This window comes from Ovis aries, chromosome 5 (genome assembly GCF_016772045.2).
Source record: "Ovis aries strain OAR_USU_Benz2616 breed Rambouillet chromosome 5, ARS-UI_Ramb_v3.0, whole genome shotgun sequence".
In the NCBI taxonomy this organism is placed as follows: Eukaryota; Metazoa; Chordata; class Mammalia; order Artiodactyla; family Bovidae; genus Ovis; species Ovis aries.
The window spans coordinates 10,043,318-10,061,419 of record NC_056058.1 but is presented as its reverse complement, the minus strand read 5'-3'; the positions used below and the strand labels follow the sequence as shown (position 1 = coordinate 10,061,419).

General features: G+C 54.4%; 2 protein-coding genes across 5 annotated transcripts in view; one reads left to right on the top strand and one right to left on the bottom strand.

Moving 5' to 3' along the window:
- Positions 1-6,852: 6,852 nt before the first annotated feature.
- DCAF15 (DDB1 and CUL4 associated factor 15) lies at positions 6,853-15,892 on the top strand. The gene is made up of 13 exons (XM_027969509.2): positions 6,853-6,988; positions 8,809-8,906; positions 8,995-9,130; positions 9,711-9,817; positions 9,898-10,037; positions 10,124-10,294; positions 13,409-13,843; positions 13,952-14,043; positions 14,137-14,265; positions 14,357-14,442; positions 14,672-14,776; positions 14,852-14,967; positions 15,343-15,892. The coding sequence occupies exons 1-13, from the start codon at positions 6,857-6,859 to the stop codon at positions 15,396-15,398; spliced, it is 1,803 nt and encodes a 600-aa protein (XP_027825310.1). The 5' UTR covers positions 6,853-6,856; the 3' UTR covers positions 15,399-15,892.
- Positions 15,893-15,986: 94 nt separating this feature from the next.
- RFX1 (regulatory factor X1) overlaps positions 15,987-18,102 on the bottom strand; it is a 33,230-nt gene continuing 31,114 nt past the window's right edge. For all 4 annotated transcript variants that reach the window (XM_042249825.2, XM_042249827.1, XM_042249823.2 and 1 more), the window contains 3 exons: positions 17,673-17,826; positions 17,544-17,589; positions 15,987-17,407 (listed from right to left, as the gene is read on the bottom strand). In XM_042249825.2, coding sequence (XP_042105759.1) covers positions 17,238-17,407; positions 17,544-17,589; positions 17,673-17,826 — 370 coding nt within the window. In that variant the 3' untranslated portion in view covers positions 15,987-17,237. The remainder of the gene's footprint in view (positions 17,408-17,543; positions 17,590-17,672; positions 17,827-18,102) is intronic.

The window sequence follows — 18,102 nt, the reverse complement described above, 5'->3', positions numbered from 1 at the left end:
TGGTTAAACAATTATTGTAATTTTACACCACTGGGTTTGGTGGTGTTTATTATACAACAATGGATAACTGATACAAGATCTCTTCCACTGGGGTAAGCGGGGCTCTGGAAAGGGGATGAGGGCGACTCCTGTCTGGTTTCCTTCATCCTGCTGAAGGAGGTCACTGTCTTCCTTTCTTGCCTCCATCCCAATATGACCTTTGCATATGATCACTTTTCACTTTCTACTGCTCTTATCTGAATTCCAGGCACTATTACCTCCCTCTCTAGCCTCTCTGAGGCCATTCTTGCACTTAATCCCCTAAACTATCGTCCACACAGCAATGTCTTGCCCCCCCAACTCTTAAAAAACATTTTATTTTGGAATACTTTTTGATTTGCAGACAACTTGTCTATAGGCTGTGCTTGGGTCCCCCTGAAATTCAAAGGTTGAAGCCCTAAACCCCAGTTTGATGGTATTAGGAGATGGGGGTCTTTGGGAAATAATTAGGTCAGGCAGGTGGAGCCTTTATGAATGGGATTAGTGCCCTTATAGGTAAAGAACCTGCTTGACAATACAGGAGACGTAAGAGATGTAAGTTTGATCCCTGGTTCAGGAAAATTTTCTGGAGGCGGGCATGGCAACCACCTCCAGTATTCTACCCTGGAGAATCCCATGGACAGAGGGGCCTGGCGGACTAGAGTTCATAGGGTAGCAAAGAGTTGCACACAAGTGAAGCTACTTAGTACTACACAGCACATAGTGCCCTTATAAGGGAACTTTTGAGCTCTCTGCCTCTCTCTCTTCCTCCCTCCTTCCTATCTCTGTTTCTATCTCTATGTCTCTCTCTCTGCCATATGAGGGTACAGCAAGGAGATGCTGTCCACAATAAAGGAAGTGGGCCCTCACCAAATACCAGATCTGCCAGAACCTAGATCTTGGATTTCCCAGACTCCAGGACTGTGAGAAATAAGTGTTGCAAACCCACCCAGTCTGTAGTATTTTTGCTATAGCAGCTTGACCAGACTATAATTTGCAAAGGTGGTTGGTACAAAAGATTCTTGTCTACCTTCTGCCCAACTGCCCCGAATGTTAATATACTGCCTAACCAGGCATATTTGTCACAGCTAAGAGATTAACTAATGTTGAACAAATTTGGAAAACTCAGCAGTGGCCACAAGACTGGAAAAGGTCAGTTTTCATTCCAATTCCAAAGAAAGGCAATGCCAAAGAATGCTCAAACTACCACACAACTGCACTCATCTCACATGCTAGTAAAGTAATGCTCAAAATTCTCCAAGCCAGGCTTCAGCAATATGTGAACCGTGAACTTCCTGATATTCAAGCTGGTTTTAGAAAAGGCAGAGGAACCAGAGATCAAATTGCCAACATCTGCTGGATCACGGAAAAAGCAAGAGAGTTCCAGAAAACATATATTTCTGCTTTCTTGACTATGCCAAAGCCTTTGACTGTGTGGATCACAATAAACTGTGGAAAATTCTGAAAGAGATGGGAATACCAGACCACCTGACCTGCCTCTTGAGAAACCTGTATGCAGGTCAGGAAGCAACAGTTAGAACTGGACATGGAACAACAGACTGGTTCCAAATAGGAAAAGGAGTACGTCAAGGCTGTATATTGTCACCCTGCTTATTTAACTTCTATGCAGAGTACATCATGAGAAACACTGGGCTGGCAGAAGCACAAGCTGGAATCAGGATTGCTGGGAGAAATATCAATCACCTCAGATATGCAGATGACACCACCCTTATGGCAGAAAGTGAAGAGGAACTACTAAAAAGCCTCTTGATGAAAGTGAAAGAGGAGAGTGAAAAAGTTGGCCTAAAGCTCAACATTCAGAAAACGAAGATGATGGCATCCGGTCCCATCGCTTCATGGGAAATAGATGGGGAAACAGTGAAAACAGTGGCAGACTTTATTTTTGGGGGGGCTCCAAGATCACTGCAGATGGTGACTGCGGCCATGAAATTAAAAGATGCTTACTGCTTGGAAGAAACGTTATGACCAACCTAGATAGTATATCAAAAGCAGAGATGTTACTTTGCTGACTAAGGTCCGTCTAGTCAAGGCTATGGTTTTTCCTGTGGTCATGTATGGATGTGAGAGTTGGACTGTGAAGAAAGCTGAGCACCAAAGAATTGATGCGTTTGAGCTGTGGTGTTGGAGAAGACTCTTGAGAGTCCCCTGGACTGCAAAGAGATCCAACCAGTCCATCCTAAAGGAGATCAGCCCTGGGATTTCTTTGGAAGGAATGATGCTAAAGCTGAAACTTCAGTACATTGGCCACTGAACTGATATAACACTACTTACTAAACTACAGACATAATGTCAGTTTCCCCAGGTTTTACTCTGATGTCCTTTTCTGTTCAGGATCACACCTAACATTTCATTTGGTTATCATTTCTTCTTCTTCAGTTCAGTTCAGTTCAGTTCAGTCGCTCAGTCGTGTCCGACTCTTTGCGACCCCATGAATCGCAGCACGCCAGGCCTCCCTGTCCATCACCAACTCCCAGAGACCACTCAAACTCACATCCATCGAGTTGGTGATGCCATCCAGCCATCTCATCCCCAGTCGTCCCCTTCTCCTCCTGCCCCCAATCCCTCCCAGCATCAGAGTCTTTTCCAATGAGTCAATTCTTCGCATGAGGTGGCTAAAGTATTGGAGTTTCAGCTTTAGCATTATTCCTTCCAAGGAACACCCAGGACTGATCTCCTTTAGAATGCACTGGTTGGATCTCTCTGCAGTCCAAGGGACTCTCAAGAGTCTTCTCCAACACCACAACTCAAAAGCATCAATTCTTCGGCGCTCGGCTTTTTTCACAGTCCAACTCTCATATCCATACATGACTACTGAAAAAACCATAGCCTTGACTAGACAGACCTTTGTTGGCAAAGTAATGTCTCTGCTTTTGAATATGCTATCTAGGTTGTTCATAACTTTACTTCCAAGGAGTAAGCGTCTTTTAATTTCATGGCTGCAATCACCATCTGCAGTGATTTTGGGGCCCAAAAGAATAAAGTCTGACACTGTTTCCACTCTTTCCCCGTCTATTTCCCATGAAGCGATGGGACCGGATGCCATCATCTTCGTTTTCTGAATGTTGAGCTTTAGGCCAACTTTTTCACTCTCCTCTTTCACTTTCATCAAGAGGCTTTTTAGCTCCTCAGTTCCTCTTCACTTTCTGCCATAAGGGTGGTGTCATCTGCATATCTGAGGGGATTGATATTTCTCCCAGCAATCTTGATTCCAGCTTGTGCTTCTGCCAGCCCAGTGTTTCTCATGATGTACTCTGCATAGAAGTTAAATAAGCAGGGTGACAAGATACAGCCTTGACGTACTCCTTTTCCTACTTGGAACCAGTCTGTTGTTCCATGTCCAGTTCTAACTGTTGCTTCCTGACCTGCATACAGGTTTCTCAAGAGGCAGGTCAGGTGGTCTGGTATTCCCATCTCTTTCAGAATTTTCCACAGTTTATTGTGATCCACACAAAGGCTTTGGCATAGTCAAGAAAGCAGAAATATATGTTTTTCTGGAACTCTCTTGCTTTTTCCGTGATCCAGCAGATGTTGGCAATTTGATCTCTGGTTCCTCTGCCTTTTCTAAAACCAGCTCGAACATCAGGAACTTCACAGTTCATGTACTGCTGAAGCCTGGCTTGGAGAATTTTGAGCATTACTTTACTAGGGTGTGAGATGAGTGCAGTTGTGTGATAGTTTGAGCATTCTTTGGCATTGCCTTTCTTTGGAATTGGAATGAAAACTGACCTTTTCCAGCCTTGTGGCCACTGCTGAGTTTTCCAAACTTGCTGGCATATTGAGTGCAGCACTTTCACAGCATCATCTTTCAGGATTTGAAATAGCTCCAGTGGAATTCCATCACCTCCACTAGCTTTGTTCATAGTGATGCTTTCTAAGGCCCACTTGACTTCACACTCCAGGATATCTGGCTCTAGGTGACTGATCACACCATCGTGATTATCTGGATCGTGAAGATCTTTTTTGTACAGTTCTTCTGTGTATTCTTGCCACCTCTTCTTAATATCTTCTGCTTCTGTTAGGTCCATACCATTTCTGTTCTCTATCGAGCCCATCTTTGCATGAAATGTTCCCTTGGTATCTCTAATATACTGCGGGCAGGAATCCCTTAGAAGAAATGGAGTAGCCATCATGGTCAACAAGAGTCCACAATGCAGTACTTGGATGCAGTCTCAAAAACGACAGAATGATCTGTGTTCTTTTCCAAGGCAAACCATTCAATATCACAGTAATCCAAGTCTATGCCCCAACCAGTAATGCTGAAGAAGCTGAAGCTGAACAGTTCTATGAAGACCTACAAGACCTTTTAGAACTAACACCCAAAAAAGATGTCCTTCTCATTATAGGGGACTGGAATGCAAAAGTAGGAAGTCAAGAAACACCTGGGGTAACAGGGAAATTTGGCCTTGGAATACGGAATGAAGCAGGGCAAAGACTAATAGAGTTTTGCCAATACAATGCACTGGTCATAGCAAACACCCTCTTCCAACAACACAAGAGAAGACTCTACACATGGACATCACCAGATGGTCAACACCAAAATCAGATTGATTATATTCTTTGCAGCCAAAGATGGAGAAGCTGTATACAGTCAGCAAAAACAAGACCGGGAGCTGACTGTGGCTCAGATCATGAACTCCTTATTGCCAAATTCAGACTTAAATTGAAGAAAGTAGGGAAAACCACTAGACCATTCAGGTATGACCTAAATCAAATCCCTTATGATTATACAGTGGAAGTGAGAAATAGATTTAAGGGACTAGATCTGATAAATAGAGTGCCTGATGAACTATGGACTGAGGTTCGTGACATTGTACAGGAGACAGGGATCAAGACCATCCCCATGGAAAAGAAATGCAAAAAATCAAAGTGGCTGTCTGGGGAGGCCTTACAAATAGCTGTGAAAAGAAGAGAAGTGAAAAGCAAAGGAGAAAAGGAAAGATAAAAGTATCTGAATGCAGAGTTCCAAAGAATAGCAAGAAGAGATAAGAAAGCCTTCCTCAGCGATCAATGCAAAGAAATAGAGGAAAACAAAAGAATGAGAAAGACTAGAGATCTCTTCAAGAAAATTAGAGATACCAAGGGAACATTTCATGCAAAGATGGGCTCGATAAAGGTCATCTTCTTAGACTCCTTTAAACCGTGCCAGTTTCTTGGTCATGCTTTCTCATGACCTTGTCACTTTTGAAATATATTGGTTAGGACTTTTGTAGAAAGTCCTGTCCCTCCATTTGGGACAATCACCTGATGTTTCCTCATTAGATGGAGGTTATGGGTTTTGGAGAGAATACCAGACAAGTGCAAGTGTCCTCACGTCACATCAAGTGCCCATGACATGCACATGACTTATCACTATAATGATAAACTTGATCACTTGGTTGAGGTGTTATCTGCCAAGTTTCTTCACTGCCAGACTACATTTTCCCTTTCCATTCTTTTTTCTAAAAATGAGTCCCTAGGGACTTCCCTGGTGGTCCAGAGGTTAAGAATCTGCCTTGAAAGGCAGGGGATAGTGGTTTGATCTCTGGTTGGGGAACTAAGATCCCACGTGCCATGAAGCATCTAAGTCTACCAGCTGCAACTACTGAGCCCCTGCAGTCTGGAGTCTACACAGCACAACTAGAGAGTCTGTGTGCTGCAATCAACAACAGATCTCCCATGATGGAACTAAGACTTGATACACACATAAATAAATAAGCCCTGTCTTATTCACTGAACATCGTAGGTGCTCAGTAAATATTTATTGAATAAACGAAGACAGAGGTTGGAAGAATATGAAAGCCAGATCCATTCTATTCTTCTCTAATTATGGTCACAACACTCACGCATCTGAGGTGTATATGTGCCCGCTGTTCAGGAGCAGTACACTGTAAGCCTCAGTTTCACCACGTTTAAAAGTGAAGATAATAAAAGGGTCCATCTCCAAAACGGCTTTGAAAGTTAAATAACCTAAGGCACAGGAAGATGATACTCATATCTGACATTAAACAATTGTTATTACTATTATCTATAAAATGGGCATAACAGTGATCTACTACATAGGATTCTAAGTGCAGAACTGTTTCTGGTTAAGTATAAAGTACTATATAAGTGATTAATGTTGTTGTTATTACCATCATCATGATGTGGTTAGGCCGCCCGCCAGTCCATCTGATTTTGTTTTTTTCTCACGCCCCTCTGCACCGTGGGATCTTAGTTAGTCCCTGGACCAGGGATGGAACCCGCACCCGTACCTCCTGCAGTTGAAGTCACGAGGAAGTCCTGAAACCACTGGACCGACAGGGAAGTCCTGAAAGATGTTTTAATCAATTTTATCCTTTTATTTTGTAACCCTTTCCTCAGCCCGGCCGGTGGCTCCAGGATGTTTGCCAGGTCCCGCTGTACCCAGACTGGGCGGGGATATCCTTGGGCGGGGGATTATGACCCTTTTGGACCACTGGCTCCCATCGCCCCGCCCACAGGCCAGGACCGCCTGGATCTCCATGGAAACCCACTAGCCACAAGGGGGCGTGACGCCCTGGAGACGGATAGGGTCCTCTGCCTATTGGGTCAAAGTCATCTCAGTGAGGGGCGCAAACGGGGCCTCTGACGGGTGCGTCCTTGCGGGAAGGCGGGAATACGGCGACGGGCCGCCGGGACTGTACCGTCTCTACCAATCAAGGGTCGAGGTGGCAGTGATGGACAGGCGTAGCGGGAAAAAGCCCAGAGTGCGGGCTTTCACCCAACCGGCGGGCCGCAGTGTCGAGCAACGGCCAATGAAGAGGCGGCGGGGGTGGGGCGAAGAGGCCGGTTGCTCCGGAAGTGGAGGGAGGGGGTGAAAATGGCGCCCAGCTCGAAATCGGAGCGGAACAGCGGGGCCGGGAGCGGCGGCGGCGGCCCCGGGGGCGCCGGGGGAAAGCGGACAGCGGGGCGGCGGCGGGAGCACGTCCTCAAGCAGCTGGAGCGGGTCAAGGTGAGGCCTGGAGTCTCGGAGGAGCGCGTCGGAGGGAAGGGAGGAGGGACGAGGGAGGCGGCGGGGAGGGAGGGCGTTCGCGGGGTGAGGGGTTGGGGGCGGAGCCCCGTGGGAGGGGGCTTGGAGGAAGGGGGTTAGGCGGGGCCCCGGGGAGAGAGCTTAGATTGGGGGGGCTGCGGCGGGAGTTTGGATGGAGGGAGTTGGGGGCGGGGTCCCTGAGAGGGGGCTTGGATGGAGGGGCTGGGGGCGGGGTCCCGAGGACGGGCTTGGATGAAGGGGGCCTTAGAGGCCGCTGGAGGAGTGAGGAGAAAGGGGGCGACGCAGGGTCAGACTCGTTTTTCAAAACCCTGCTCCCCCGGCCACTCCGTTATGGAGCCTTACCGCCCCCTTGGCACAGTCTCTGCTACCGGCTTTGGGATTCCTCCGCCTGGGGTTCCTCTCTCTGTCCAGCTCTGACCACAGGAGAGCTGGGAGTTCCTGTAACTGCCTCCCCCATTGAATGAGAGGGAGCTCCCTGGAGAGGGCCTGATCTTCAGCTACCTGAGCAAGGCTCTGTCTCCCCATGAGACTAAACTCTCAGCGTGCTGGAATCTTTTTCCCCGTCGGGTTGCCAGCTCTGGGAGGGCAAGCGTGTAAATCTGCTGTCAGGTCAGCAGCAAGTGGGGCAGGTCTGTGTCTCCGTGGGTCAGGGAGTCGTGCTGTCTTCTTCATCAGGCTGGGAACTGTGTGAGGGCAGGGCTGTGTCTTCTCCTTTTGACTAGAACTTCTGGAGCAGGGACAGTCCCCACCCTCAGCCTGATTGCTCCCTGGCTTGGGCTGTGGCTCCGCCCTTAGCTTGGAAGCTCCGTGGCCGGGGACTGTGTCTCCCGGTCAGTCTGAGCCTCGCTGACAGGGTTATTCCACTCTGGGATCTCCTCGAGGGCTGGGCTGCATCTCCCCCATTAGACTGGGTAGCAGGATCCAAGGTGCCCTGATTCCTCAATGCTCAACTTGGGCCTGCTCCCCACCCAAAACCTTCCTTGAAGTTTTGGGATGAGGGAGTCAGTTGGAGGGCAGCTGTTAATTGAGAAGGGGAAGTCGGGCAGGAGATGGACAGTCACTGGTCAGGCTTACCCCCCCGCTCCCCCCAGGGACCTAAGCGCCCCGTGTATAGGCTGGTGGGTTGGAAACAGGTGAGTGGAGTTGGTCAAGCCCCCATCTCAGCCTCCTTAGTGATCCTCAATGTCCACAGCTCATTGTGCCTTCAAGTAGCCTTCAGGAAGACAGCTAGGTGGCCCAGTGTGGGCCAGGGGTGACTGGGGGAAGCAATGCCAGTGATAGTCCTCATAGCCTGGGAAGAGGAGCGTGTGAAAATGTCAGTCACTCAGTCATGTCCAACTCTTTGTGACTCCATGGACTATAGCCTGCCAGCCTCCTCTGTCCATGGAATTCTCCAGGCAAGAATACTGGAATGGGTTGCCATTCCCTTCTCCAGAGGATCTTCCCGACCCAGGGATCAAACCATGTCTCTTACATCTCCTGCATTTGCAGGCAGATTCTTTACCATCTGAGCCACCAGGGAAACCGCAGGCAAGAGGAACCTTTAGGCTGTGGAGTTGGGAGGGTGGCATGAGGCCCTGGTGGAGAGATAGGCTCAAGCCATTCACACCGTCCAGAGCTTGGACCACCCTGAACCGTTATGGTTGGTAGGAAGTAGGCCTGTGTGGCTGGGCTGGACCCCAAAGGTGTTGCTCTGCCTTGGGTGAGGGGAATGGGTGGGGGGGGCTGCAGGCCGCTTCTACCGCATGGTGTCTCAAGAGCCCTGGCTGCCCCTTCCCCAGATCAGTGGGCAGCTCTCTCCTCGCCTCTTCCGGAAGCTGCCACCCAGGGTCTGCGTCTCTCTCAAGAACATTGTGGATGAAGACTTCCTCTATGCAGGGTGAGGCGGGGGCCAGGCAGGGGTTGGCGGGGTGGGACGGTCGGCCGGCCCTGACCTGGCCATTGGCCCCTCCCTGCCATCCCCACAGACACATCTTCCTGGGCTTTTCCAAGTGCGGCCGTTACGTTCTCTCCTACACGAGCAGCAGCGGGGACGACGACTTTTCTTTCTACATCTACCACCTGTACTGGTGGGAGTTCAATGTGCACAGCAAGCTCAAGCTGGTAGGGTCAGGCCACCTCCCTTTCTGACCACATGACCCCACTCTGAGCCTCAGGTCCCACGGCCACAAGTTGAAGATAGTGTACCCGCAGGGCCGTTGTCAGACTCCAAGTGTTAGGTCGAACTGTAGGAAATTGCCATCTTCAGAGCCCAAAGTGGGTAAACGGCAGGATTTTCTATGGTCTGGCGGCTCAGGGCAGGAGGGACCCATTAGGTCTGTTAAAACCAAGCAGGCTGCCGTGCCTGGTTTAGCCCTGACTTTGACTCCTCGAATGTCCCACCCCAGGAGGTGAGTGCCGTTACCCCAGTTTCCACGTGAGTTCAGAGAGGTGAACCGGTCTCAGGGTGGGTCGGGCTTGGAACCGACGGGTCTGCTGTGTCCTGTCCTAGGCCTGGCTTCCCCGTGTCCCCCACCTGTGAGGGGAAATTCTTATGCGCCTCCTCAGCGTGTTCTCAGGATGGCAGAGCGGGGTGTGGGGTGAAGGCTGCTTGGGGCTCCCTGGCCCGAGACTGCTGGCCGGTGCAGCCTCAGGTTGGCCCTGGCCCGCTTGGACCCCACCCCCACGAGAACCTGCTGCTCAGGTCCGCCAGGTGCGGCTCTTCCAGGATGAGGAGATCTACAGTGACCTATACCTGACCGTGTGCGAGTGGCCCAGTGACGCCTCCAAGGTCATTGTCTTCGGCTTCAAGTGAGACTTGGGGATAGGGTGGTGGGGAGTGGGTGGGGGCGGGCGCCCAGGCCAGGCTCTGAGGCTCCGCCGGCCCCCAGCACCCGCTCAGCCAACGGCATGCTCATGAATATGATGGTGATGAGCGACGAGAACCACCGGGACATCTACATCAGCACCGTGGCTGTGCCGCCGCCGGGCCGCTGCGCCGCCTGCCGGGACGCCAGCCGCGCCCGCCCAGGTGAGGGCTGGGGGCCTGGGGCGCCGGGCCGCCTGCTTCCCTGCCCCGCGGCCACGGCTGAGCCTGCGTGGCCTGTGTCGCTGCAGGTGACCCGAGCGCGCAGTGTCTGCGGCATGGCTTCATGCTGCACACCAAGTACCAGGTGGTCTACCCCTTCCCCACTTTCCAGCCCGCCTTCCAGCTCAAGAAGGACCAGGTGGTGCTGCTCAACACCAGCTACTCTCTGGTGGCCTGCGCCGTCTCGGTGCACTCGGCAGGTAGGCTCCCGGGTCTGCCCACAGGCCCTGCATACGCGCTCCCAGCCTCGGGGCCCTGTGACCCAATTACTTGGCCAAGCAGCGCCTTGACGTCGGTGCCATCACGACCCCGCATCACAGATGAGGTGACTGAGACCCCGGAGGAGTGAGGTCCCTTGTCCAGGAAGTGGCAATGTGGGCTCCAAACGCAGCCACCCTGCCCCCCCACCCTGCCCCAGCACTGCCTACTGGAACTTTCCATGGGGCTAAGAGGGTCCATATCTGGGGTATCTGCCACAGCTGCCACCAGTAGCCACTTGACAGTGGCTCATGTGACCAAGGAACTGAGCTGTTTAATTTTAGTGATGTCAAGTTCAAATAGTCACATGTCCACCATGCCAGACAGTGCAGTGCATCCTTCTATTCGAAAAGAGAAAGGCTGATTAAAAACATAAGGGAGTGGTTAGTGGATAGAGGGCCATCTCTTGGTTTTGGCTGCTGCTGACAATGGGGCTGGGGGTGGGGGGCTCCTGCTCTCCCAGGGCCTTATGGCAACAGAGGGTGCCTGTGGCCCAGCAGCAGCCCTGCGCCCAAGCATGTCCCAGGCTTTAGTGGCAGCAGCTGGGGCCCGCCTGGCATTTGGGAAGGTAGGACTGGGTGGTTACCTCCCCTGGATCATCAGGGAGTGCCCCAGCATGCCTGTCTGTGGACAGTGTGCCTTAAACACATGTTCATGTGCAAAAGAAACACAAGGAGGTTTGTAACCTGTTACTGATGCCGTTTATATATGAGTTTAAAATGTGTTCCCGTTATGCCAGAACCCAGTCCAATAAAGATGACCACTGGGACTTCAGTGGTCCCGGGGGTCCAGTGGTTAGGAATTTTCACTGCGAGGGCCCAGGTTCAGTCCCTGGTTGGGGAGGACCTAAGATCCTGCACACTGAGTAGCATGGCCAAAAAAAGGCGTCAACTGCCTGCATTTAAAATGATTGCCCCTTGGGGAGGGAGGGGATGGACGTGAGAAGAGGATTCTGCATATATGCTCGTGTGTGTCTGCCCAGTTGCTTCAGTCATGTACAACTATGACCCCATGGACTGTGGCCCGCCAGGCTCCTCTGTCCATGGGGATTCTCCAGGCAAGAATACTGCAGTGGGTTGCCATTTCCTCCTCTAGGGGATCTTCCCAGCCCAGGGATTGAACCTGGGTCTCCTGCGTGGGCAGGTGGATTCCTTGCCTCTGAGTCACTGGGAAGCCATGGGTGTGTTATATATGTATATATAACTGAGCCCACAGACCAGCAAGGGGCAGTGCGCCTTGTCCTCGAGCTCTTCCAGGAGCCTCCCACCCCTGCCCTGGCCACCTGTACCAGCGTGGGCAAGGCTCTGCTTCTCGCCAAACCATGATCCCCCAACAAGCTAGGCCTGGACGGGTCAGCTGCCCCCACCCTGTTAGGAAGGACTGCATGGGACAGGATGTGGCCGTGTGCACACGGCCCAGGTGAGGGGCACTGTCAGCGGATTCGACACTCCTGTTACCCCAGGAGGGTATTTACACAGAGGGGGAGTTTGACGCGAACAGTTTCCACTCATCCGCCTCCTCTCCGGAAGTGCCACCACCCTGGCAGACAGCAGTGTGTTGGCATACTTGTATTATTTCTCAGTGTAACTTTGGACAAGTTCCTCTGAGCCTTGGCCCTGAGTCTCTGAACTGAAAGGACAGCTCCCCTCTACAAGGGCTGCTTCTAGGGGGGCCCAATGGAGCAGGGCAGGCAGAGCCCAGGGCCCGGTGGCGGTGCTGCTTGGTGGATGCATTGGGCTCTCCACACTGAGATTCTCCACAGGGAGATCTGGCCCCCGTCAGGTGGAGCCACAGAGAGGCCTGGGATCCGGCCAGGCTGTGCCTGTGCTGGTCTGTCTTGAGTTGAAAAGGCCAGAAGACAGTGTGGTAAACTGTCAGCCTTCTGTGGCTTATGTATTTGACTGTGCTGCGTCTTCACTGCCGTGCGGCCTTCTCGCTAGTTGCGGAGAGCGGGGACTGCTCTCCAGTTGTGGTGTGTGGGCCTCTTGTGGGGCGGCTTCTCTTGCTGTAGAGCAGAGCCCCCAGGTGTGCGGGCTTCAGTAGTTGTGGTGCGTGGGCCTCTCGTGGGGCGGCTTCTCTTGTTATAGAGCAGAGCCCCCAGGTGTGTGGGCTTCAGTAGCTATGGCTCGAGAGCACAGGTTCCGTTGTGGCGCGCAGCCTTGGTTGCTCCTGGGCATGTGGGATCGTCCCAGATCAGAGCTAGAACCTGTGTCTCCTGCATTGGCAGGCGGATTCTTTACCACTGAGCCACCAGGGAAGCCCTTATGTAGCTTTTATCTTCTGTCATCATCATAGACTCTCAGCTCCCCAGTTCGGTTCAGTCGCTCTGTTGTGTCTAACTCTTTGTGACCCCATGGACTGCAGCACGCCAGGCTTCCCTGTCCATCACCAACTCCCAGAGTTTGCTCAGACTCATGTCCATCGAGTCCGTGATGCCATCCAACCATCTCATCCTCTGTCATTCCCTTCTTTTTCTGCCTTCAATCTTTCCCAGCATCAGGGTCTTTTCTAATGAGTCAGTTCTTCAAATCAGGTGGCCACAGTATTGGAGTTTCAGCTTCAGCATCAGTCCTTCCAGTGAATATTCAGGACTGGTTTCCTTTAGGATTGACTGGTTTGATCTCCTTGCAGTCCAAGGGACTCTCAGGAGTCTTCTCTAGCACCACAGGTCAAAATCTTCAGTTTTTCGGCGTTCAGCTTTCTTTATGGTCCAACTGTCACATCCATACATGACTGCTTTTATCCATACATGTCAGCTCCCAAGGGCAGGGAATTTTGCCTTATTCACTCCTGTGTCCTCAGTATGGGGCATATGGCAGGTGCTTAGAAGGTTTGAATGAACATGTGTGTGTGTGAGTCCTTTTTCCGTTTTGGTTGGTTCGGACTGATGTCAGCATATGTAAGTCTTCTAGAAGGGCCTCCTCTTGGATTTCTAAGATCCACGCCACCCCCCACACCCCCGCCACCCCCGCAGGGTAATGAGGGAGGTCAGGAGAGCGTTCTGACCTAAACTCATCTATTGACTTCTTCTACCTCCTTCACTTTTTATGTTCCAGGAGACAGCAGCTTCTGCCAGATCCTATACGACCACACCACCTACCCCCCGGCCCCTCCCAGCCCCCCTGGACCCCAGAGCCCAGAGTTGCTCCCTGTTCTCCCCAGCCTCTGCCCTGAAGCGGCCCCAGCCTGGCCCTCTGGGACCCCCGATCCCTCGCCCGCCATTGCCAAAGCCAAGGAATTTGTGGCTGACATCTTCCGCCGGGCCAAAGAGGCTAAGGGTGGGACCTCGGAGGAAGTCCGGCCAACCCCCTGCCCAGGGCCCTCAGGCAGCCGCTGCCGCCTGCCCTCTGAGCCCCTTGGCCCAGGTGGGGAGGCAGTGCCCCGGGACAGCCCCCCTGCAGCAGAGGCGCCCGCCCCGGAGCCTGGATACATCAACTACACCAAGCTCTATTATGTGCTGGGGTCCGGTGAGGGGACGGAGCCAGAGGATGGTGAGCGGGAAGCCCCTCTGGTGGGCAGGGCCCCAAGCATGGGAGGCTGGCCTTGAGAGCCTCTAGGCCTCCCACCGCCATCTCTACCCTCTTGTCCTGCCCACTCAGAGTTCGAGGATGACAAGATCTCCCTGCCCTTCGTGGTGACTGATCTCCGTGGTCGCAACCTGCGGCCCATGCGGGAGCAGGCCGCTGTCCAGGTGGGTGTGGGTGGTGGGGAGGCCAAGGGGTAGCTCCTGGGGCACCTCCTGGGATGGCGGTGGGTGCAGTTCTCCCCCTGCCCTTGTCCACAGGGTCAGTACCTGACAGTCGAGCAGCTCACACTGGACTTCGAGTATGTCATCAACGAGGTGATCCGCCATGACGCCACTTGGGGTCACCAGTTCTGCTCCTTTAGCGACTATGACATTGTCATCCTGGAGGTGGGTCCAGGTGTCGGGCAGGGCAGTCCAGGGCCTCCCCGGGTCTTGGTGGCACTCTCAGTAGCTGTCACGTCCAACCCCCGCCCCCCAGGTCTGCCCAGAAACCAACCAGGTCCTCATCAACATTGGCCTGCTGCTCCTGGCGTTCCCATCCCCCACCGAGGAAGGCCAGCTCCGGTGAGTGGGCAAGGACCCGCCTTCACCCTTGCCCAGCAGGGCCTGCTCTCACGATAGCTCAGTGCGGGGAGCTGGCATATGATAAAACTCCCCTTGACTCCCCAAAGCTTGGATAGGCTATTCCATTATTGTTCCAAAGGTAAAAGCCCCTTAGGGTAGCCTGGGTTCAAGCTCAGGGACCCTGTAGTCCCCCACTTTCTCTTGTACTAACCAGCTTTCCCTCCTGTAGACCAAAGACCTATCACACCAGTCTCAAGGTGGCATGGGACCTCAACACAGGCATCTTTGTGACAGTCAGTGTGGGTGACCTCACTGAGGTCAAAGGGCAGACCAGGTGAGGCAGGGTCAAGGCGGGGCAGGGCTGGGTTGGGCCCAGGGCTGGGAGAGTCGCTCATACCCTCTTCCTCAGTGGCAGCGTCTGGAGCTCATATCGCAAGAGCTGTGTGGACATGGTCATGAAGTGGCTGGTGCCTGAGAGCAGCGGCCGATACGTCAACAGGATGACCAACGAGGCTCTGCACAAAGGTGGGGCGCTGCCCTGACAACAGTTGGGGACTGGGGTCCTGGTCCTGGGGCTGGGCGGGGCCTGGAGCGGGCACTGATTGCCAAATGTTGCTGAATGGAGGAGCTTGTTGACTGAGCAGTGGCATGGGGGTGAAGGCGAGGGCAGCCCAGGCCAGGGCCAGGGCGCCAGCTCAGATGTGGCACCTGGCGGCCCCCCAACCTTCATTCATTTATTCAGCAGACATTAATTGAATGGCTGCAGGCCCGAGGCAGAGATAACCTGCATCTGCCTTGCTAGAGCCTTCTGGGCTGCCTTCAGGTCAAGGAAAGAGAAGCCTCTCCTGCAGACTGGGCCAGCTAGAGGTTCCAAGGCCTTGTCCCTACCTTCCCCTGCAGGGTGCTCACTGAAAGTTCTGGCAGACAGCGAGCGATACACGTGGATTGTGCTGTGAGAGCCCGGCCGCCCTGGACACTGACTCCAACTACCTCCGCGGCCTGGGAGCTGGCCGCCTTCCTGGTAGCCGCCGGCCGGCCGGCCAACCAACCAACCGACCAAGCGATGACCGGCACTAGTGTTAGGCTGCGGGAAGGGGGCTGGGCCGGGCAGCCCCTGGTGGCCTGAGAGTCTGGACGCTTCTTATTTATGCCTATTTAAGTGGGGAAGGGGCAGAGGGAAGAGAGCCCGCTGCCCCGCCTGCCTTGAGCGCCCGCCTTCACTCTAAGCTGGGTGCGGGCGCTCGTTCCTCGAGAGTTCGCCCCTTTCCTCAGTTACAGGTGTGGACATGGCCCCCCACACAGCCCAGGGAGGCCAGATGGATCCCAGACCCCTGCCCCGACTACCCTCCGTCTCCCCCACCTGAGGTGGAGAACCTAGTGGCTGTCACACCTCCCCCTCCTGGCCCTGTTGTTCCTCTTCACATAATAAATGTTTTATTTCTGAACCTCACCAGTTCCCTTCATTGCCTGCTACTCATGAGCTCGGGGCCCAGCTGGCCCCCCGCCAGCCCCCAGGCTCCCACCAAAGCCCGGCAAGTCAGCAGTAGCCAAATATGACAGTGGAATTTATTGTGTTTTAAGAAAGACTACAAAAAGATAGAAAACAGCTCGGCACACTAGACTACCACACGTGTGGACACTTTCACCGCCAGAAGGGAGGCCCAGAGGAGTGGGAGAGGGAGTGGGCAAACCACTCCCAAAAGCTGTAGCACGCGGAGCACACAAAATAGTGATTTTTATACAATAGGTCAGGTTCTTTTTTTTTTCTTTTTTCGCTTTTTGCCATAAACATCTATCTCACAGGTTGAAAACACTGAGAAAACCGGAACAGATAAGGCCATGATGGTTGGAAAAAAACCCAACAAGTTACCGACTCCGCTCACAAATCGCACAATAGTCATGGGGGGGGAGGGGGCAGAGGTCCCACACACGGAGGAGAAGCATGGTCTCCAGGAGCGGAGGTGGGGGTTGAGTAGGAGCGTGGAGATTCCATTACAAACCAGCGGCAAGGGGGTTTGGGGGCTTGGATACAAGCAAGCGGAGCACCCAGCCCCGGCTGGGGCAGGCGTGGGCACTCTGGGCCCGCTGCCTGCAGCAGGCCCCTCCGGGCTCTTCGCCCGGCCCAGCCTGCTGCTCTTTGGAAGCCAGAGATGGTGCCCCTTCTGCCCTCCCCCTCTGTCCAGGCTGGGCAGTGCCCCCTTCTGGGGCTGTGGGGCACAGGAGGGTCCAGCGCTGGACAAGATGCGACACCCACAGCTTTAATTGCACTTATACCAAGGAGGGGGAAGCGGTGGGGTTACTGAGGGAGGGGTCCCGGGGCTGCTGCTGCCGACAGTGGTGGGTCCCCAGGTGATGCCCACCTGCGCCCACCCGGGGCTCAGGGCTGGGCCCAGGACAGGCTGTGCAAAGCCAGCGAGCTGAATAAGTTAACAGTTCTGCAAGGTAGGGGGCCTGCCTGCCTGCCCCCTGGGGTGGTGGGGGTGGGGCTGGGGGAGGGAGAGAGATGATGCAGCCTTTGGGGCCAAGCTGGCTGCCCCAGGGGGCACCTGGGCACGGCGGCGGGTTCCTTAAGGCACGTCTTTTGTGTCAGAGTTTGCAGCTGCGGCTCCGCCCGGCCCTGTGATTGTGCGGGCCCCAATGGGGGGGGGGGTACCCCCTAGCCTTCCCTGTCTTGGAGGCCCCCTCCTGGCCCTGGCCGAAGCTGGAGCGGTGACAGCGAAGCCACAGAAGCTGTGAGGGACCCTGGCGAGGAGGGGCGGCGGGGGAGGGTGGGCGGGGAGGGGAAGGCCGCGGGCTTAGCTGGAGGGCAGCGCCTGCACGAAGAGGCCGCGCGCGTCTGTCCGCGCCAGCTTGGCTGGTGGCTCCAGAGCCTCAGGGCCCAGCGCGGGCGACTCGCCGCCGGCCGTGAGCGAGATGTCCTGCGGCAGCTCATCCTCGCTCTCCTCTTCTTCCTCCTCCTCCTCGTCTGGGACACACGGACCGGGCCTGGCTCAGCGCGGGGTGGCCGCGCCACCAGGCCGCTACGCGGTGCCCCAACTGGCGCCTCCTCCATCCCAGCCCCCCTGTACAGACCTCCGGACTCAGGTCCTGGCTTTACCTACCTTTGTCCGGGTCCAGGGGGTTCAGAGAGGTGGCCAGATTGGCGAACTGCAAAGTGAGGAGAGGAAAAGGGGTGAGGGTTCCGCCCAGGGGCGCCCCGCCCCGTGCCCTCAGCGTCCCGCTGTGCGCACCTCGCCCATGACGGCGATGGGGGTCTCGCCCTTAGCCTGGGCCACACGGTGCTCGATCAGGTAGTACATGTACTCATCGTAGAGCAGTCTGATGAGATGGAAGGAGCCGAAGCTGGCTGCGCTGCGCAGGGTCAGGTCCCGGATCACCATGGAGCTGGAGGCGGCGACAGACAGGAGACCCTCAGGCCCAGACCCACCTCTCGCCCCACTTCCCTGCCGTAAGAACCAAGCTTGAGCAAACGAAGCTACCACCACCCAGCCCCGAACAAGTTTCCCCGGGGTGGCCATCAGAGGGGGGCACGGCCCTAGACCCACCCACTTGCAGCAGAGTCCTGGCCTTCTTAAAAGGTATGCCTCCCTCAGGGAGGCGGGGCTTCCTCTGGCCCCACCCTCAAGGAGATGGTCCTCGTCTAGCCCCACCCTCCTCGAA